Source organism: Scyliorhinus torazame, chromosome 12 (genome assembly GCF_047496885.1).
Source record: "Scyliorhinus torazame isolate Kashiwa2021f chromosome 12, sScyTor2.1, whole genome shotgun sequence".
Taxonomy (NCBI): domain Eukaryota; kingdom Metazoa; phylum Chordata; class Chondrichthyes; order Carcharhiniformes; family Scyliorhinidae; genus Scyliorhinus; species Scyliorhinus torazame.
In genome coordinates, this window is record NC_092718.1 from 44,138,292 (window position 1) to 44,156,015 (window position 17,724).

The 17,724-nt window shown below is 46.7% G+C and overlaps 1 protein-coding gene across 4 annotated transcripts in view; it reads right to left on the minus strand.

Moving 5' to 3' along the window:
* Positions 1-17,724, minus strand: part of LOC140387540 (protein unc-13 homolog C-like) — a 972,441-nt gene that overhangs the window by 750,316 nt on the left and 204,401 nt on the right. For all 4 annotated transcript variants that reach the window (XM_072470780.1, XM_072470778.1, XM_072470777.1 and 1 more), the window contains one exon: positions 6,991-7,113. In XM_072470780.1, coding sequence (XP_072326881.1) covers positions 6,991-7,113 — 123 coding nt within the window. The remainder of the gene's footprint in view (positions 1-6,990; positions 7,114-17,724) is intronic.

The following is a 17,724-nucleotide window of genomic DNA, read 5'->3' on the forward strand; positions in this document are numbered from 1 at the left end:
CCCCCTCTTGCTCTGACTTTTTAGATTGCTGATACTTTACATAATCATTAAGCAAGAAAGAACTAAAACAGCAAACCCACTATACTGGCTGCAGGTTAAATCTGAAACATTTGCATACAGAAGGAAAAGCAAAAGGATAATATATTAAACAGAGTTCATAGAAAAGTTTTCAAACTCTCATAACCATTTCTCCAAATGCGTCAGCAAGTCGGCATCTAGACATGCACTGCTCTAGCAAACACTTTACTTTGAAAACAGTCAGATGGTTCAATTCATGGCTGCAGGAGTGTCACTGTCTGGAACTAGAACTTCATATGTGCCACAAAGGTTTTTTTTACAAACTCTTCCCGTATTGATTATGGCCAAAAGAATTATTCTACATATAATTGTACATCAGAAAGTTTCCTGAAGTTCATCTCATGCATTTGATGGGGAGGTGGTGGCATAGTGATATCGTCACTATCCTGGTAATCTAGAGATCCAGGATAATGCTCGAGGCACTCGGGTTTGAATCCAACCACGGGAGATGGTGGACTTGGAATTCAATAAAAATCTGATATTAATAGTCTAATCATTGTCACAGAAACCCACCTGGTTCACCAATGCCCTTCAGGAAAGGAAATCTGCCACCCTTGCATGGGATGTAGGTAATTCCCAGTAACGCCCACAGCACACAAGACCCACAGCAATGTGGGTGACTCTCAACTGCCTTCTGAAATGGCCCAGCAAGCCACTCAGTTCAAGGGCAAATAGGAATGGGCAACAAATTCTGGCCTTGCCAGTGACGCCCACATCCCATGGAAGAATAAAGGGTGTTGTAAATCAACTCAGAATATGGATTTTTAAAATTCACACATACCACCAGATTTTCCATCTCGAATGAATGGATTTCAACTATTCCTGCCACAAGTCATTTTCTAAGGAGCAACAGCAGTAGAGATTGTTTTCATTTCCCCCCCATAATACCTGCCATCACTGTGTCACCTCCACAACCTGTGTGACCCTGGGGACCAGGACGTACAGGGCGTTAGGCAGAGGAAAGGCAGTCGTGAAGTACTAGCTCAGCAGAGATTATTACTTTAAGTATTAAAAAGCCGTTTACCAGACAGTGTCACTGTGTTAAGCAAAAGATCACCACAGTACAGTGAGCTTAAACAATAAACATTGAGCTATTCAAACCTCTTGTTCCTGCTTCTGAATGAAACATTCAGATTTAATGCAGAAGTGAAATGAATGAGATTGATGAGTTTTCTGGCCTCGGAAAGGAGCACCCCACCAAGGCCGCACTTACCTCATTTCCTGCAATGTTGCCCCGATCTCTCGGCCAACTTCGGACACCACACCGCAGCCTCTAGACCCAACCACTGCCCCAACTTACCTCTTCGGAGGTGCTCAAGCCCTCCCCTCACTCCGCCTCTTAAAGGCAGGGCACCCCCGGGCCCGATCCCTGTCTCAGGCAACCTGGCACAGAGTGACACTGCCAAGGTTCCAGTGTCAAGGTGTCCAGTTGTCAGCGGGAGAGTCAGTGTACCACCCTGCCCAGAGCCTGACCACCCAGGGCCTATGATGGCGTGGGGGACACGTCCAGGTGCAATTACGCCTGGTCCACGTTTGTGTGGACCAGCAGTAAACAGTGCAATGGCGAGGTCTCCCAAGTGCGGGCATTTGATCACGGGCCTCGGGAGAATCGGGCACCTCATATTTCAATGAGCCTAATGGCTCACTTAAATATGTTAATCGAGATCTTGCCCAGTGAGGATGAGATCCAGATTGCGATGTCTCACGAGAGGTCGTGAGGCATTCTGAGCGTCGAAAATCTCGCGAGAGGCCTCTCACAAGATGTAACAGCCTTGACGCGTCACTGAGTAGGGTGTGACGAGGCCGTCCAATCACGCCCAATGTATTTGTTGACGCCCATCATTGGGAATGTGTTCACTGTGAATTCCGAAGAGAAAGCTCTGAAGTGGGAAGGAAAAATCTAATTGCTATTTTTTTTCCTTAGTCTAATGGAATAAAAAGTTGCTATTTATTTTTGTAAGGAGAAAGTGCAACTTGTTAAAAGTACTGCTCATACTTTGTCCAAAGAAGCGTGCCTGCTTTGGGCCAAATGATTGATCAGTAACCAAGTCAATCTGAAGCCAAGACACCACTGCAATCAATGGCGTTGTTCAAAGTTACAAGAGCTATTCTGCAGCATTATTAGAGTAAACTAGATGTATGACGATTCTACACTGCAGGGAGAAACTATTAGTATTCATCACCATTATTCTGTGCAACGGAGCAACCTTTGGCTTCTGCATTTAAATATGGAAATCCAGAAGCTGCCATCAGAAATTTCCCACTCGGCCACACAGAGCAATATTGAAGACTTTGCAGATAAAAATCAATGAGAAAACACTAAACTGAAGTGAACTTCCACTTTTAACACAATTATTTTCACTGTTAAACTTTGAAAAACCTATGCCTGTTTAATGGGGTTTTTAAAAGGCATTCTCAGTCATAATTAATGCTGAACAATCTTGCTGGCCCGGAGAAAAAAAATTAATATTTATGGAATGTCAAATTTCTCCATTCCATGGTCAAAATTATACAAACTTCTGAAATACTAAAAACATTATTTTTAAATTTATGATATTTTAGTTTCTATATTAACCTGCTCAACCAATTGGGGGCCCTGTGCCAACCGGTGCCTGTGGGCACCAATCAGAGCTTGATAGCTCTGCATTTGCCGATGCTCATTTGAACCTATCAGCAGTCATAGAATCATAGAATCATAGAAGTTTACAGCATGGAAACAGGCCCTTCGGCCCAACCAGTCCATGCCGCCCAGTTTTTACCATTAAGCTAGTCCCAGTTGCTCGCACTTGGCCCATAACCCTCTATACCCATCTTACCCATGTAACTATCTAAATGTTTTTTAAAAGACACAATTGTACCCGCCTCTACTACTACCTCTGGCAGCCCATTCCAGACACTCACTACCCTCTGAGTGAAGAAATTGCCCCTCTGGGCCCTTCTGAATCTCTCCCCTCTCACCTTAAACCTATGCCCTCTAGTTTTAGACTCCCCTACCTTTGGGAAAAGATGTTGACTATCTACCTTATCTATGCCCCTCATTATTTTATAGACCTCTATAAGATCACCCCTAAGCCTCCTACGCTCCAAGGAAAAAAGTCCCAGTCTATCCAGCCTCTCCTTATAACTCAAACCATCAAGTCCCGGCAACATCCTAGTAAATCTTTTCTGCACTCTTTCCAGTTTAATTATATCCTTCCTATAATAGGGTGACCAGAACTGCACACAGTATTCCAAGTGTGGCCGTACCAATGTCTTGTACAACTTCAACAAGACATCCCAACTCCTGTATTCAATGTTCTGACCAATGAAACCAAGCATGCCGAATGCCTTCTTCACCACCCTGTCCACCTGCGACTCCACCTTCAAGGAGCTATGAACCTGTACTCCTAGATCTCTTTGTTCTATAACTCTCCCCAACGCCATACCATTAACTGAGTAGGTCCTGGCCTGATTCGATCTGCCAAAATGCATCACCTCACATTTATCTAAATTAAACTCCATCTGCCATTCGTCGGCCCACTGGCCTAATTGATCAAGATCCCGTTGCAATCCTAGATAACCTTCTTCACTATCCACTGTGCCACCAATCTTGGTGTCATCTGCAAACTTACTAACCATGCCTCCTAAATTCTCATCCAAATCATTAATATAAATCACAAATAACAGTGGACCCAGCACCGATCCCTGAGGCACACCACTGGTCACAGGCCTCCAGTTTGAAAAACAACCCTCTACAACCACCCTCTGCCTTCTGTCGTCCAGCCAATTTTGAATCCAATTGGCAACCTCACCCTGGATCCCGTGAGCTTTAACCTTCTGCAACAACCTACCATGCGGTACCTTGTCAAAGGCTTTGCTAAAGTCCATGTAGACAACGTCTACTGCACTGCCCTCATCTACCTTCTTGGTCACCCCCTCAAAAAACTTAATCAAATTTGTGAGACATGATTTTCCACGCACAAAGCCATGCTGACTGCCCCGAATCAGTCCTTGCCTCTCTAAATGCTTGTAGATCCTGTCTCTCAGAATACCTTCTAGCAACTTACCTACTACAGACGTTAGGCTCACCGGTCTGTAGTTCCCAGGCTTTTCCCTGCTGCCCTTCTTGAACAAGGGCACAACATTCGCCACTCTCCAATCTTCAGGCACCTCACCTGTGGCTGCCGATGATTCAAATATCTCTGTTAGGGGACCCGCAATTTCCTCCCTAGCCTCCCACAACACCCTGGGATACATTTCATCAGGTCCCGGGGATTTATCTACCTTGATGCGCTTTAAGACTTCCAGCACCTCCTCCTCTGTAATATGCACACTTCTCAAGACATCACTATTTATTTCCCTTAGTTTCCTAACATCCATGCCTTTCTCCACCGTGAATACCGATGAGAAATATTCATTCAGGATCTCACCCAACTCTTGTGGCTCTGCACATAGATGCCCTTGTTGATCCTTAAGAGGCCCTACTCTGTCCCTAGTTACTCTTTTCCCCTTTATGTATTTGTAGAATCTCTTTGGATTCTCCCTTGCATTATTTGCCAAAGTTAATGCAGAGTGATATCAGGCTCTGGTTGGTTGAGTGCCCAAAGAGTGGAAAAACACTGGTGAAGGTTGAGGTGACTTTGAGGGAGCGAGGCGGCTGCTAAGGCGAAGATCTCTTGTGTCTGCTTAACTAACGTTGCGAATTGGCCAAGAAGAACCACAAGGGATGGAGGTGGAGTACCATCCAGCCGGGGGCAGGGGCACCTCGACCCCCTGGCCAGGATTGAGGAGGACTGGGCAGGCCAAAGTCAGGCAGCCAGCAGCGAGGCAAGGTCGTCAAGGTGAGGTGCGAGGCGCCGCCGGAGTTGGATGAATTAGCAAAAAAGAAAGCCACTCAGGTGGTGGTGAATGAGCCAGCCTGCTGGTCGGGATTCGGGGTAGCCATCGTCGAGCAACGATGGCGCAGGAGCAACTCGACCCCCCCACCCCCAGGGCTGAGGAGGGCAAAAAAAAGCCTGCTCTTTCAAAAAATTCATTAAAATCAAGAAAGATTAGTTAACCTGAAGCGACACTAGCAATCTCGCTGTCCAAAATGCTGATTCTTCCATCTCATTGCTCATCAGCATTTCTTTATTTGCTCACCTCAAGTCACACATCGCAATATCTATCTTTGCAGTCATTCTGACCAGAGGTAAGCATGCATTTCAATTCAGCAATTATTCACACAGGTGTGTTGTTCACAAAGCACGCCTACAGTGCAGAAAGAAGCTATTCGGCCATTCAAGTCTGCACAGACTTCCGAAAGAGCTCCCCACTCAGGCCCACTCCCCTGCCCCACCCCTGCAACCCCACCTAACTTGCACATCTTTGGACATTAAGGGGTTGATTTCCGAAAAGCAATTCACTGTGGCGCAACATGGCTGATAAAAGCAGGGAGACCCTGCTCCCAAGATCCACCGCGCTCGCAATGCCTCGCGAGATCTAACAGCATCTCGCGAGACGTCACAATATGACTTTTTAGCAAATCTGCATTTTAAAGCGAGACAGCTAGTCTCACTTTAATATGCAGATTCCTGGTTAACCCGAGGAGTGGGATCAATTTCCCTCGCCTCGGAGACCTCCGGTGAGCGCCATTCAGTACTGCTCTCAACAAGCAGGGATCAAACAGAATGGCACTTGTGAAAGTTTCCCCGGGGATCGGAGGCCCCCAGGTGCATGCCTTTTGGGCATGGTGGCACCCTTGAACTGCTGGTGCCAAAAGAGCACCCTGGCAGTGCCAGTTTGGCACCCTGGCAGTGCCACTTTGGTGTCAGCCTGGCACTGCCAAACTGTCCAGGTGGCACTGCCAGCTGGCAGGGGCACTGCCAGGTTGGCACTTCAAGGGTACCACGCTTGCATTGTTTGCACGGGTGGGATCTGGCCAGGGTTTCCCAACATGGGTGTTGGTGGGTTGTGCGTGGCAGCGGGGGGAGGGGGGGGGGGGGGGGGGGGGGGAGTGGGCACTCCCATAGTGTGTTGGGGCTTGGGGTCGCTTTGGGAACATCCCAATCTCTCGATACACTGAAGAGTTCTGGCAAGCGGAGCTCTTTAGTGTGCAAAATGGGCTATATAGAGGCTTTGGCCACGTGTTCCCGTTGAGGCCCCTTATCAAACCTGAGTGTTGAATAGCCTTGTGTTTAGCGACACCGCGAACGCTGGGAAACACAAGGCTAAACGCGCTCGCTATGGGACTTTGTTCCCATTTAGTTAAATCCAGCCCTAAGGGGCAATTGAACCTGGTCAACCACCTGACCTGTACATCGTTGGACGGTGGGAGGAAACCGAGAAATCAGAAAGAAACCCAGACAGACATAAGGAGAACAAGCAAAGTCCACACAGACAGTTACCCAAAGCCAGAATTTAACCTGGGTCCCTGACGTTGTGAGGCTGCAGGGCTAACCGCAATGCCACTGTTCAAAAGCACTACAGCAGTTAAGCAGTGATAATTTTGTGTATATTTGTGGCTTGCATCTTTGTGTGCTGTGGGGCGAGGGTGGGCGGGGTCTGGGGTGTGACATCATGGGGAGGGGGACAGGCTGGACTTCATGGGGAATGAAGGTGAGTGCGGGGTCGCACAAAGAATAAGTCCACCACTGACTCCACGTCCTAATCATTATTACTTTCTGTAAAATCATGAAAAGTAAATGATAAAGCCTGTTTGCTACTTCCCGGAATGCTGCTTGTGAGAAGAATTCAATGGAATTGGCTGCTTAGCCTTGTTGATAGCATCTCTGTTGCTAGACCTGAGAGATCCCCAATCGCAAGCGGCAAATTAAATTAAGGCATGTTGCTTTGCATTGACCAAAAATTCCAACCTTTTAATGCTCATGTTGCATTACAGTGCACAATAGAAAAATAAGGCTTTGAATATGTATAAAGGTTGAGACAACTCACCTATTAGTTAATTCTAATGAAGGTTTACTTTCCAGTGAGTGCTGTTGACTAGGTAATTGGCTGCGACTTGAGAATGATTCTAAATCGCTTTTGCTGTCAAAAGGGTTTTCGCCACCTTGCTTTCTGTTAATAAAAATACAAGATCAATATAATGGTAAATAGAAACAGATTAAAATACCAGATCTGATCATCCACTAAAATAGAGCTGGTTAACTTATGGAGCAGTTCTTTGTTTAAGACAAGTTTAATTTTGTAATCTTTTGCAAAAGAGCACAGCAATTAATGGACTGGTTGACATAGTGATTGAGACAATGAATTGAATTGAATTTGATTTATTGTCACGTGTACTGAGGTACAGTGAAAAGTATTGTTCTGCAAATAGTCCACACAGATCGTCCCATACATGAAAAAACATAGGACGCACATAAATACACAATATAAATACATTGGTACAGGCATCAGGTGAGCATACAGAGTGTAGTACAACTCAGTAGAGAAAATGTGTGAGGAGATCAATTCAGCCCATAAAAGGGTCATTCAGGAGTCTGGTAACAACAGGAAAGAAGCTGTTTTTGAACCTGTTAGTGCGTGTCCTCTGACTTTTGTAGCTCCTGCCCGAAAGAAGAGGTTGCAAAGAGAATGACCCGGGTGGGAGGGGTCTTTGATTATGCTGCTCAATTTCCCAAGGCAGCAAGAGATAGAACATAGAACAGTACAGCACAGTACAGGCCCTTCGGCCCACGATGTTGTGCCGACCATTTATCCTAATGTAAGGTCAACCTAACTAACACCCCTTCAATTTACTGCTGTTCATGTGCCTGTCCAAGAGTCGCTTAAATATCCCAAATGACTCTGACTCCACCACCTCTGCTGGCAGTGCATTCCACGCACCCACCACTCTCTGCGCAAAGAAGCTACCTCGGACATCTCCCCTATACCTTCCTCCAATCACCTTAAAATTATGTCCCCTCGTGTTAGCCATTTCCACCCTGGGGAAAAGTCTCTGGCTATCCACTCTGTCCGTGCCTCTTATCACCTTGTACACCTCTATCAAGTCACCTCTCTTCCTTCTTTGCTCCAGTGAGAAAAGCCCTAGCTCCCTCAATCTTTCTTCATAAGATATGCCCTCCATTCCAGGCAGCATTTGGTAAATCTCCTCTGTACCCTTGCCAAAGCATCTACATCTTTCCTATAATGAGGCAACCAGAACTGAACACAATATTCCAAGTGTGGTCTAACTCGGGTTTTATAAAGCTGCAGCAAAACCTTGCGGCTCTTAAAATCAATCCCCCTGTTAATGAAAGCCAAAACACCATACGCCTTCTTAACAACCCTATCAACCTGGGTGGCAACTTTGAGGAATCTATGTATGTGGACCCCAAGATCCTCTGTTCCTCCACACTTGCAAGAATCCTGCCTTTAACCCTGTATTCAGCATTCAAATTCGACCTTCCAAAATGAATCACTTCACATTTATCTAGGTTGAACTCCATCTGCCACTTCTCAGCCCAGCTCTGCATCCGGTCAATGTCTTGTTGTAACCTGCAACAGCCCTCAACACTATCTAGAACTCCCCCAACCTTTGTGTCATTGGCAAACTTACTAACCCACCCTTCCACTTCCTCATCCAAGTCATTTATAAAAACCACAGAGATCCCAGAACAGATCCCTGCGGGACACCACTGGTCACCGACTTCCAGGCGGAATACTTCCCATCCACCACCACTCGCTGTCTTCTTTCGGCCAGCCAATTCTGTATCCAGACAGCCAAATTTCCCTGTATCCCATGCCCCCTAACTTTCTAAATGAGGCTACCATGGGGAACCTTATCAAATGCCTTACTGAAATCCATATAGGCCACATCCACTGCCCGACCTTCATCAATGTGTCTCGTCACATCCTCAAAGAATTCAATGAGGCTTGTGAGGCATGACCTGCCCCTCACAAAGCCATGCTGACTATCTTTAATCAAACTATGATTTTCTAAATAATCATAAATCCTATCTCTCAGAATCTTTTCCAATATTTTGCTCACCACAGACGCAAGACTGATGGGTCTGTAATTCCCAGGGATTTCCCTATTCCCTTTCTTGAACAGGGGAACAACATTCGCCTCCCTTTAATCATCCGGTACTACTCCAGTGGAGAGTGGGAACACAAAGATCATTGCCAATGGCACAGCAATCTCCTCCCGTAGTAACCTTGGGTATATCCCGTCAGGCCCAAGGGATTTATTTTTTCCTGATGCTTTTCAAAATTTCCAGCACATCCTCCTTCTTAATATCAACCTGTTTGAGTCTATTAACCTGGTTCATACTGTTCTCATGAGAAACAATGTTCTCCCTCTCTCGTGAATACTGAAGAAAAATATTCATTTCGTACCTCCCCCATCTCCTCAGACTCGAGGGGCGCGATTCTCCGACCCCCCGCCGGGTCGGAGAATCGCCGGGGGCTGGAGTGAATCTCGCCCCCGCCGTGTCCCGAATTCTCCGCAACCAGAGAATCGGCGGGGGCTGGAATCGCGCCAGCCCCCGGCGATTCTCCAGCCCGCGATGGGCCGAAGTCCCGCCGCTGTCAACCCTCGCCAGCCGGCGCGGGCGGGCTCCGGGGTCCTGGGGGGGGGGGCGCAGGACGATCTATCCCCGGGGGGTTCCCCCCGGTGGCCTGACCCGCGATCGGGGCCCACCGATTGGCGGGCGGGCCTGTGCCGTGGGGGTACTCTTTTTCTTCCGCCTTCGCCATGGTCTTCACTGTGGCGGAGGCGGAACAGACACCTTCCACTGCGTCACCTGGTGAAATCCTTTCGGCGCCGGCTGGCGTGGCGCCAAAGGCCTTTCTCGCCAGCCGGTGGGGCGGAAATCACTCCGGCGCGGGCCTAGCCCCTCAAGGTGAGGGCTTGGCCTGTAAAGATGCGGAGAAATCTGCACCTTTGGGGCCGCCCGACGCCTGAGTGGTTCCCGCCACTTCATTACGCCGGATTCCCCCGCCCCGCCGGGTAGGGGAGAATCCCGGCCGAGGTAGAAGTTCCCTCCACTATCCCTGATCGGCCGTACTCTCACTCTGATCATCCTCTTATTCCTCACATAAATGTAGAATGCCTTGGGGTTTTCCCTAATCCTTCCTGCCAGGACTTTTTCATGCCCCCTTCTAGCCCTCCAAGTCCATTTTTGAGTTCCTTCCTGGCTACCTTGTAACCCTCTAGAGCCATGCCAGATCCTTGCTTCCTCAACCTTACGTAAGCTTCCTTCTTCCTCTTGACTAGAAGCTTCATTTCTCGGCATCCAAGGCTCCTTCACCTTACCATTCCTTCTTCGTCTCAGTGGGACAAAACTATCCAGCACTCGCAGCAAGTGCTCCTTAAACAACCCGCACATTATTGTTGTGCATTTCCCCAAGAACAATTGTTCCCACTTTATGCTCCTCAGCTCCTGTCTAATAGCAGTATAATTTCCCCTCCCCCAATTAAATACCTTCACAGACTGTCTGTTCCTATCCCTCTCCATGACTATGGTAAAGATCAAGGAGTTGTGGTCACTGTCACCGAAATGCTCTCCCACCGAGACATCTGACACCTGGCCTGGTTCGTTGCCGAGCACCAAGTCAAATATGGGCTCCCCCCTTGTCGGCCTATCTACATATTGAGTCAGGAAACCCTCCTGTACACACCTGACAAAATCTGCACCATCCAAACCATTTGCAGTAAGGAGGTTCCAGTAAATATGGGGGAAGTTGAAGTCACCCATGGCAACAAGTCTGTTACTTCTGCACCTTTCCAAGATCTGCTGCCCAATCTGTTCCTCTATCTCTCTGCTGCTATTGGGAGTTCTATAGAAAACTCCCAACAAAGTGACAGCTCCTTTCTTGTTTCTGACTTCCACCCATACTGACTCAGTAGACAAAACTCTCCTCAACTACCTCCTTTTCTGTAGCTGTGTTGCACTCCCTAATTAACAGTGCCACACCCCCTCCTCTTTTACCTCCCTCCCTATTCTTCTGAAAATATCTACGCCCCAGAACATCTAGCAACCATTCCTGCCCCTGTGAAATCCCTGTCTCCGGAATGGTCACAACATTGTAGTTCCAAGTACTAATCCATGCTCGAAGTTCATCTCCTTTATTCCTGACACTCCTTGCATTGAAACAGACACAGTTTAACCCATTCCACTGAGTGCAACTTTGCCCTATCAACTGTTTAACCTTCCTCACAGATTCACTGCATACTATTTCTACCTGTTCAACAGCTGCCCTATCCTTTGATCCATAGCTCTGGTTCCCAGCCCCCTGCCAAACTAGTTTAAACCCTCTCAAAGAGCGCTCGCAAACCTCCCACCCAGGATATTGGTGCCCCTCCAGTTTAGGTGCAATCCGTCCTTCATGTACAGGTCCCATCTTCCCCAGAAGATATCCCAATGATCCATATATCTGAAGCCTTCCCTCCTGCACCAGCCCTGTAGCCAAGTGTTCAGCTGCACTCGCTCTCTGTTCCTTGCCTCACTTGCATGTGGCACCAGTAGTAATTCTTAGATCACTACTCTGCTTGTCCTGCTCTTTAGCTTCCAACCTAACTCCCTAAAGTCACTTTTTAGATCCTCATCCCTTTTCTTAGCTATGTCGTTGGTGCCTATGTGCGCCACGACTTCTGGTTGCTCCCCCTCCCTCTTAAGAAGTCAATGGTTGGGATGCGGGTTCATGTGATAGAACATAGAACAATACAGCGCAGTACAGGCCCTTCGGCCCACGATGTTGCACCGAAACAAAAGCCATCTAACCTACACTATGCCATTATCATCCATATGTTTATCCAATAAACTTTTAAATGCCCTCAATGTTGGCGAGTTCACTACTGTAGCAGGTAGGGCATTCCACGGCCTCACTACTCTTTGCGTAAAGAACCTACCTCTGACCTCTGTCCTATATCTATTACCCCTCAGTTTAAAGTTATGTCCCCTCGTGCCAGCCATATCCATCCGCGGGAGAAGGCTCTCACTGTCCACCCTATCCAACCCCCTGATCATTTTGTATGCCTCTATTAAGTCTCCTCTTAACCTTCTTCTCTCCAACGAAAACAACCTCAAGTCCATCAGCCTTTCCTCATAAGATTTTCCCTCCATACCAGGCAACATCCTGGTAAATCTCCTCTGCACCCGCTCCAAAGCCTCCACGTCCTTCCTATAATGCGGTGACCAGAACTGTACGCAATACTCCAAATGCGGCCGTACCAGAGTTCTGTACAGCTGCAACATGACCTCCCGACTCCGCAACTCAATCCCTCTACCAATAAAGGCCAACACTCCATAGGCCTTCTTCACAACCCTATCAACCTGGGTGGCAACTTTCAGGGATCTATGTACATGGACACCTAGATCCCTCTGCTCATCCACACTTTCAAGAACTTTACCATTAGCCAAATATTCCGCATTCCTGTTATTCCTTCCAAAGTGAATCACCTCACACTTCTCTACATTAAACTCCATTTGCCACCTCTCAGCCCAGCTCTGCAGCTTATCTATATCCCTCTGTAACCTGCTACATCCTTCCACACTATCGACAACACCACCGACATTAGTATCGTCTGCAAATTTACTCACCCACCCTTCTGCGCCTTCCTCTAGGTCATTGATAAAAATGACAAACAGCAACGGCCCCAGAACAGATCCTTGTGGTACTCCACTTGTGACTGTACTCCATTCTGAACATTTCCCATCAACCACCACCCTCTGTCTTCTTTCAGCTAGCCAATTTCTGATCCACATCTCTAAATCACCCTCAATCCCCAGCCTCCGTATTTTTTGCAATAGCCTACCGTGGGGAACCTTATCAAACGCTTTGCTGAAATCCATATACACCACATCAACTGCTCTACCCTCGTCGACCTGTTCAGTCAACTTCTCAAAGAACTCAATAAGGTTTGTGAGGCATGACCTACCCTTCACAAAGCCATGCTGACTATCCCTGATCATATTATTCCTATCTAGATGATTATAAATCTTGTCCCTTATAATCCCCTCCAAGACTTTACCCACTACAGACATGAGGCTCACCGGTCTATAGTTGCCGGGGTTGTCTCTGCTCCCCTTTTTGAACAAAGGGACCACATTTGCTGTCCTCCAGTCCTCTGGCACTATTCCTGTAGCCAATGATGACATAAAAATCAAAGCCAAAGGTCCAGCAATCTCTTCCCTGGCCTCCCATAGAATCCTAGGATAAATCCCATCAGGTCCCGGGGACTTATCTATTTTCAGCCTGTCCAGAATTGCCAACACCTCTTCCCTACGTACCTCAATGCCATCTATTCTATTAGCCTGGGGCTCAGCATTCTCCTCCACAACATTATCTTTTTCCTGAGTGAATACTGACGAAAAATATTCATTTAGTATCTCGCCTATCTCTTCAGACTCCACACACAATTTCCCATCCCTGTCCTTGACTGGTCCTACTCTTTCCCTAGTCATTCGCTTATTCCTGACATACCTATAGAAAGCTTTTGGGTTTTCCTTGATTCTTCCTGCCAAATACTTCTCATGTCCCCTCCTTGCTCGTCTTAGCTCTCTCTTTAGATCCTTCCTCGCTACCTTGTAACTATCCATCGCCCCAACCGAAACTTCACACTTCATCTTCACATAGGCCTCCTTCTTCCTCTTAACAAGAGATTCCACTTCCTTGGTAAACCACGGTTCCCTCGCTCGACGCCTTCCTCCCTGTCTGACCGGTACATACTTATCAAGAACACGCAGTAGCTGATCCTTGAACAAGCCCCACTTATCCAGTGTGCCCAACACTTGCAGCCTACTTCTCCACCTTATCCCCCCCAAGTCACGTCTAATGGCATCATAATTGCCCTTCCCCCAGCTATAACTCTTGCCCTGCGGTGTATACTTATCCCTTTCCATCATTAACGTAAACGTCACCGAATTGTGGTCACTGTCCCCAAAGTGCTCTCCTACCTCCAAATCCAACACCTGGCCTGGTTCATTACCCAAAACCAAATCCAACGTGGCCTCGCCTCTTGTTGGCCTGTCAACATATTGTTTCAGGAAACCCTCCTGCACACACTGTACAAAAAACGACCCATCTATTGTACTCGAACTATATCTTTTCCAGTCAATATTTGGAAAGTTAAAGTCTCCCATAATAACTACCCTGTTACTTTCGCTCATATCCAGAATCATCTTCGCCATCCTTTCCTCTACATCCCTAGAACTATTAGGAGGCCTATAAAAAACTCCCAACAGGGTGACCTCTCCTTTCCTGTTTCTAACTTCAGCCAATACTACCTCGGAAGAAGAGTCCCCATCTAGCATCCTCTCCGCCACCGTAATACTGCTCTTGATTAGCAGCGCCACACCTCCCCCTCTTTTGCCTCCTTCTCTGAGCTTACTAAAACACCTAAACCCCGGAACCTGCAACATCCATTCCTGTCCCTGCTCTATCCATGTCTCCGAAATGGCCACAACATCGAAGTCCCAGGTACCAACCCACGCTGCCAGTTCCCCTACCTTGTTTCGTATACTCCTGGCATTGAAGTAGACACACTTCAAACCACCTACCTGAACGCTGGCCCCCTCCTGCGACGTCAAATCTGTGCTCCTGACCTCTATACTCTCATTCTCCCTTACCCTAAAACTACAATCCAGGTTCCCATGCCCCTGCTGCATTAGTTTAAACCCCCCCAAAGAGCACTAACAATGGGCTGGACTCTCCGCAGCTTCTTACGGTCTTAGGCCAGGCAGTTGCTATACCAGGCTGTGATTCACCCATATAGGATGCTTTCTATGGTGCATCTATAAAAATTGGTAAGAGTCAATGTGAACATGCCGAATTTCCTGAGGATGTATAGACACTGTTGTGCTTTCTTGGTCGAAGTGTCGATGTGGGTGGACCAGGACAGATTGTCGGTGATGTGCACACCTAGGAATTTGAAGCTGTCAACCATCTCCACCTCAGCACCATTAATGCAGACAGGGGTGTGTACGAAACTTTGTTTCCTGAAGTCAATGACCAGCACTTTAGTTTTGCTGACGTTGAGAGAGATTGTTGTCATTACACCACGCCACTAGGTTCTCTATCTCCCTTCTGTATTCTGACTCATCATTGTTCGAGATCTGACCAATACGCTGATGTCATTAGCAAACTTGTTGATGAACTTGGAGCTAAATTTTGCCACACAGTCGTGTGTGTATAGTAGGGGGCTAAGTACGCAAACTTGCGGAGCCCCGGTATTGAGGATTAACATGGAGGAGATGTTATTGTTTATCCTTACTGATTGTGGTTTCTGGGTCAGGAAGTCGAGGATCCAGTTGCAGGGGGTTGAGCCAAGTCCTAGGTTTTGGAGTTTTGATTATGAGGTTAGCTGGATTATGATGTTGAAGGCAGAGCTTAGTCAATGAATAGGCATTTGATGTAGGCGTCCTTGTTGTCGAGATGCTCCAGGGATGAGTGTAGGGCCAGGGAGATGGCGTCTGCTGTGAATCGGTTGTGACGATATGTGAATTGCAGTGGATCAAGGCATTCTGGAAGCACACAGTTGATGTATCTCATGACCAACCTCTCGAAGCACTTCATAATGATAGATGTCAAGGCCACTGGATGTTAGTCGTTGAGGCACATTGACTGGTTCTTCTTTGGCAACGGTATGATGGTAGTCTTCTTGAAGCAGGTGAGAACTTTGAAATGGAATAGGGAGAGGTTGAAGATGTCCACGAACACACCTGCCAATTCGTCCACACATAATCTGAGTACACGACCGGGACTCCGTCAGGACCTGTCGCTTTCCGAGGGTTCACTTTCAAGAAGGCTGATCTGACTTTGAAGCTGTGATAGTAGGTATGGATGTGTCCGAGGTTGCTGGGGCAGCTGACAGCAGTTTGATGATTGTTCCAGTGATAATTCTGATGTGAATTGACAGTAGGGCATAATCCAAGTCCATTGTCAGTTACCTGCCACTAATAAACTACTAGTTTACTTTTTTGCAATAATGCTTTTCCTCGGATGTAATGCTTTGTTGATTCCAAAGAGGGCAGGTTCAGTCACACTTTTATGTCAGATTTGGCTTCATTTTCCCTGCATCCCTGAACGTTAAATCATATTCATTATGGTGTCATTTCAAGTTAACCTTGAAAATTTACTTTGACTCTTCTATCCTCTTTTTGACAGCAGCGGGCTGTGGATTTAATATATGCTACTGTTTCCTTACAAGTGATGGAATCTTCCAAGTCATGCAAACCTTTGCACACTTCTTGCCCTGGAGTATTAAGCGCATACAACAACAGTGACTTCCAGTTTCAACTTAAGTGATTTGCATTTTCTTCTCAAATTAAGTTCTCCTGCCCACAGCATAAAACTGTCTTCAACATTTTACTTTCTGCTATTAAATTATAATAGTCAAATGAAAGACAGCAAAAGCTTGGAGTTTAATATTATTACCCATGCCCTTCCCAATTCAAACATTCCCTTCAATGTCCACATACAAATTTATAGATTGTCAAGTAACAAAAAGCTAAAACACAATCAAAAGATCTCATTTTACATTTCGATATCCAAACAATTTCATTTCTTTCTAATCTATTTTCAGTAATCATATATTTCCATGTCTTTTAGAGCGGCACACCAATTTAGGTCTGGCAGATTCGGTCAAAACAACATTTAAATGCAGATTCAAGGCAGTATTTAATGGAGGTGACGAGGGTCTCGCACAAGAACTGAAGAGGCAATGAGAGCCTCACATCCTCTTTTAGGGGAGGCCCATTGAATTAAGTGCCACTCAGGCACTCACCTGGACAGCAGCAAATGTTCCCCAGGGTCAAGGAGCACGGAGGCAAACAAGGAGAGCCAATCAAAGGTCAGTAGGTCTATGGATGGCAGGGCCAATCGTGGTGGCTGCTGCCAGCATAACACCTACCAGGGGCCTCGGACTGTTGCTGAATTCCAGTGTTGGCAATGGGGGGTGGGGGGTAAAGAGGGGAATGTGGTGAGCGAGGTTGGCAGCAAGAGAAGACGATGGCTCTGTATCCAACATCCCCCTTACATTGAGTCCAGTGAATAGACGCCTAATGCTTTTGAAGGGATCTCCCTGCTGGGTACCAACAAGCAACACTGAACAGGTTTTTTTGCCATGCTCCCTGCATGGGTCACTGTGCGTATGGAGTTTGCACATTCTCCCCATGCCTGTGTGGATCGCACCCCCACAACTCAAAGATGTGCAAGGGAGGTTGATTGGCCATGCTAAGTTGTCCCTTAATTGAAAAGAAAAATTGGGTAAATGAAATTAGACAAAAGGACCAGAAATAAATGGCCACACACCATGAATAAAAAGAATCCCTCTTTATAAACTATGAAAATGATTTAAGTAAAGTAGGCATGGGTATGCAGAAAAGTTTAAGTTAAATAATTATTTACAATTGGTTTTAGTTATGTCCAATGGTTATAATGAATAAGTATAATAATCAATTCACCCAATATTGTGATAACCCTCACGAAGACCACGAGGGATTACTCATCGATCTCCCCGTGGAACCCGTGGATTACGAGTTCCCATGGTAACAGGCGAAGGCCCACCCAGCTAGGACTGATTATCGAGCTCTTTAAATACTGTCCCAGACTCGCACCGGAAGTTCTCTTAATTTTGGACTGGGACAGTGTGGTGTCTCCGCGGGTGTGGCTTTACCTTTTGAGTTTAAAATACATTTAGTTAAACCTTCATCTTCATATCAACTGGATTACTACCCAGGCGACGAG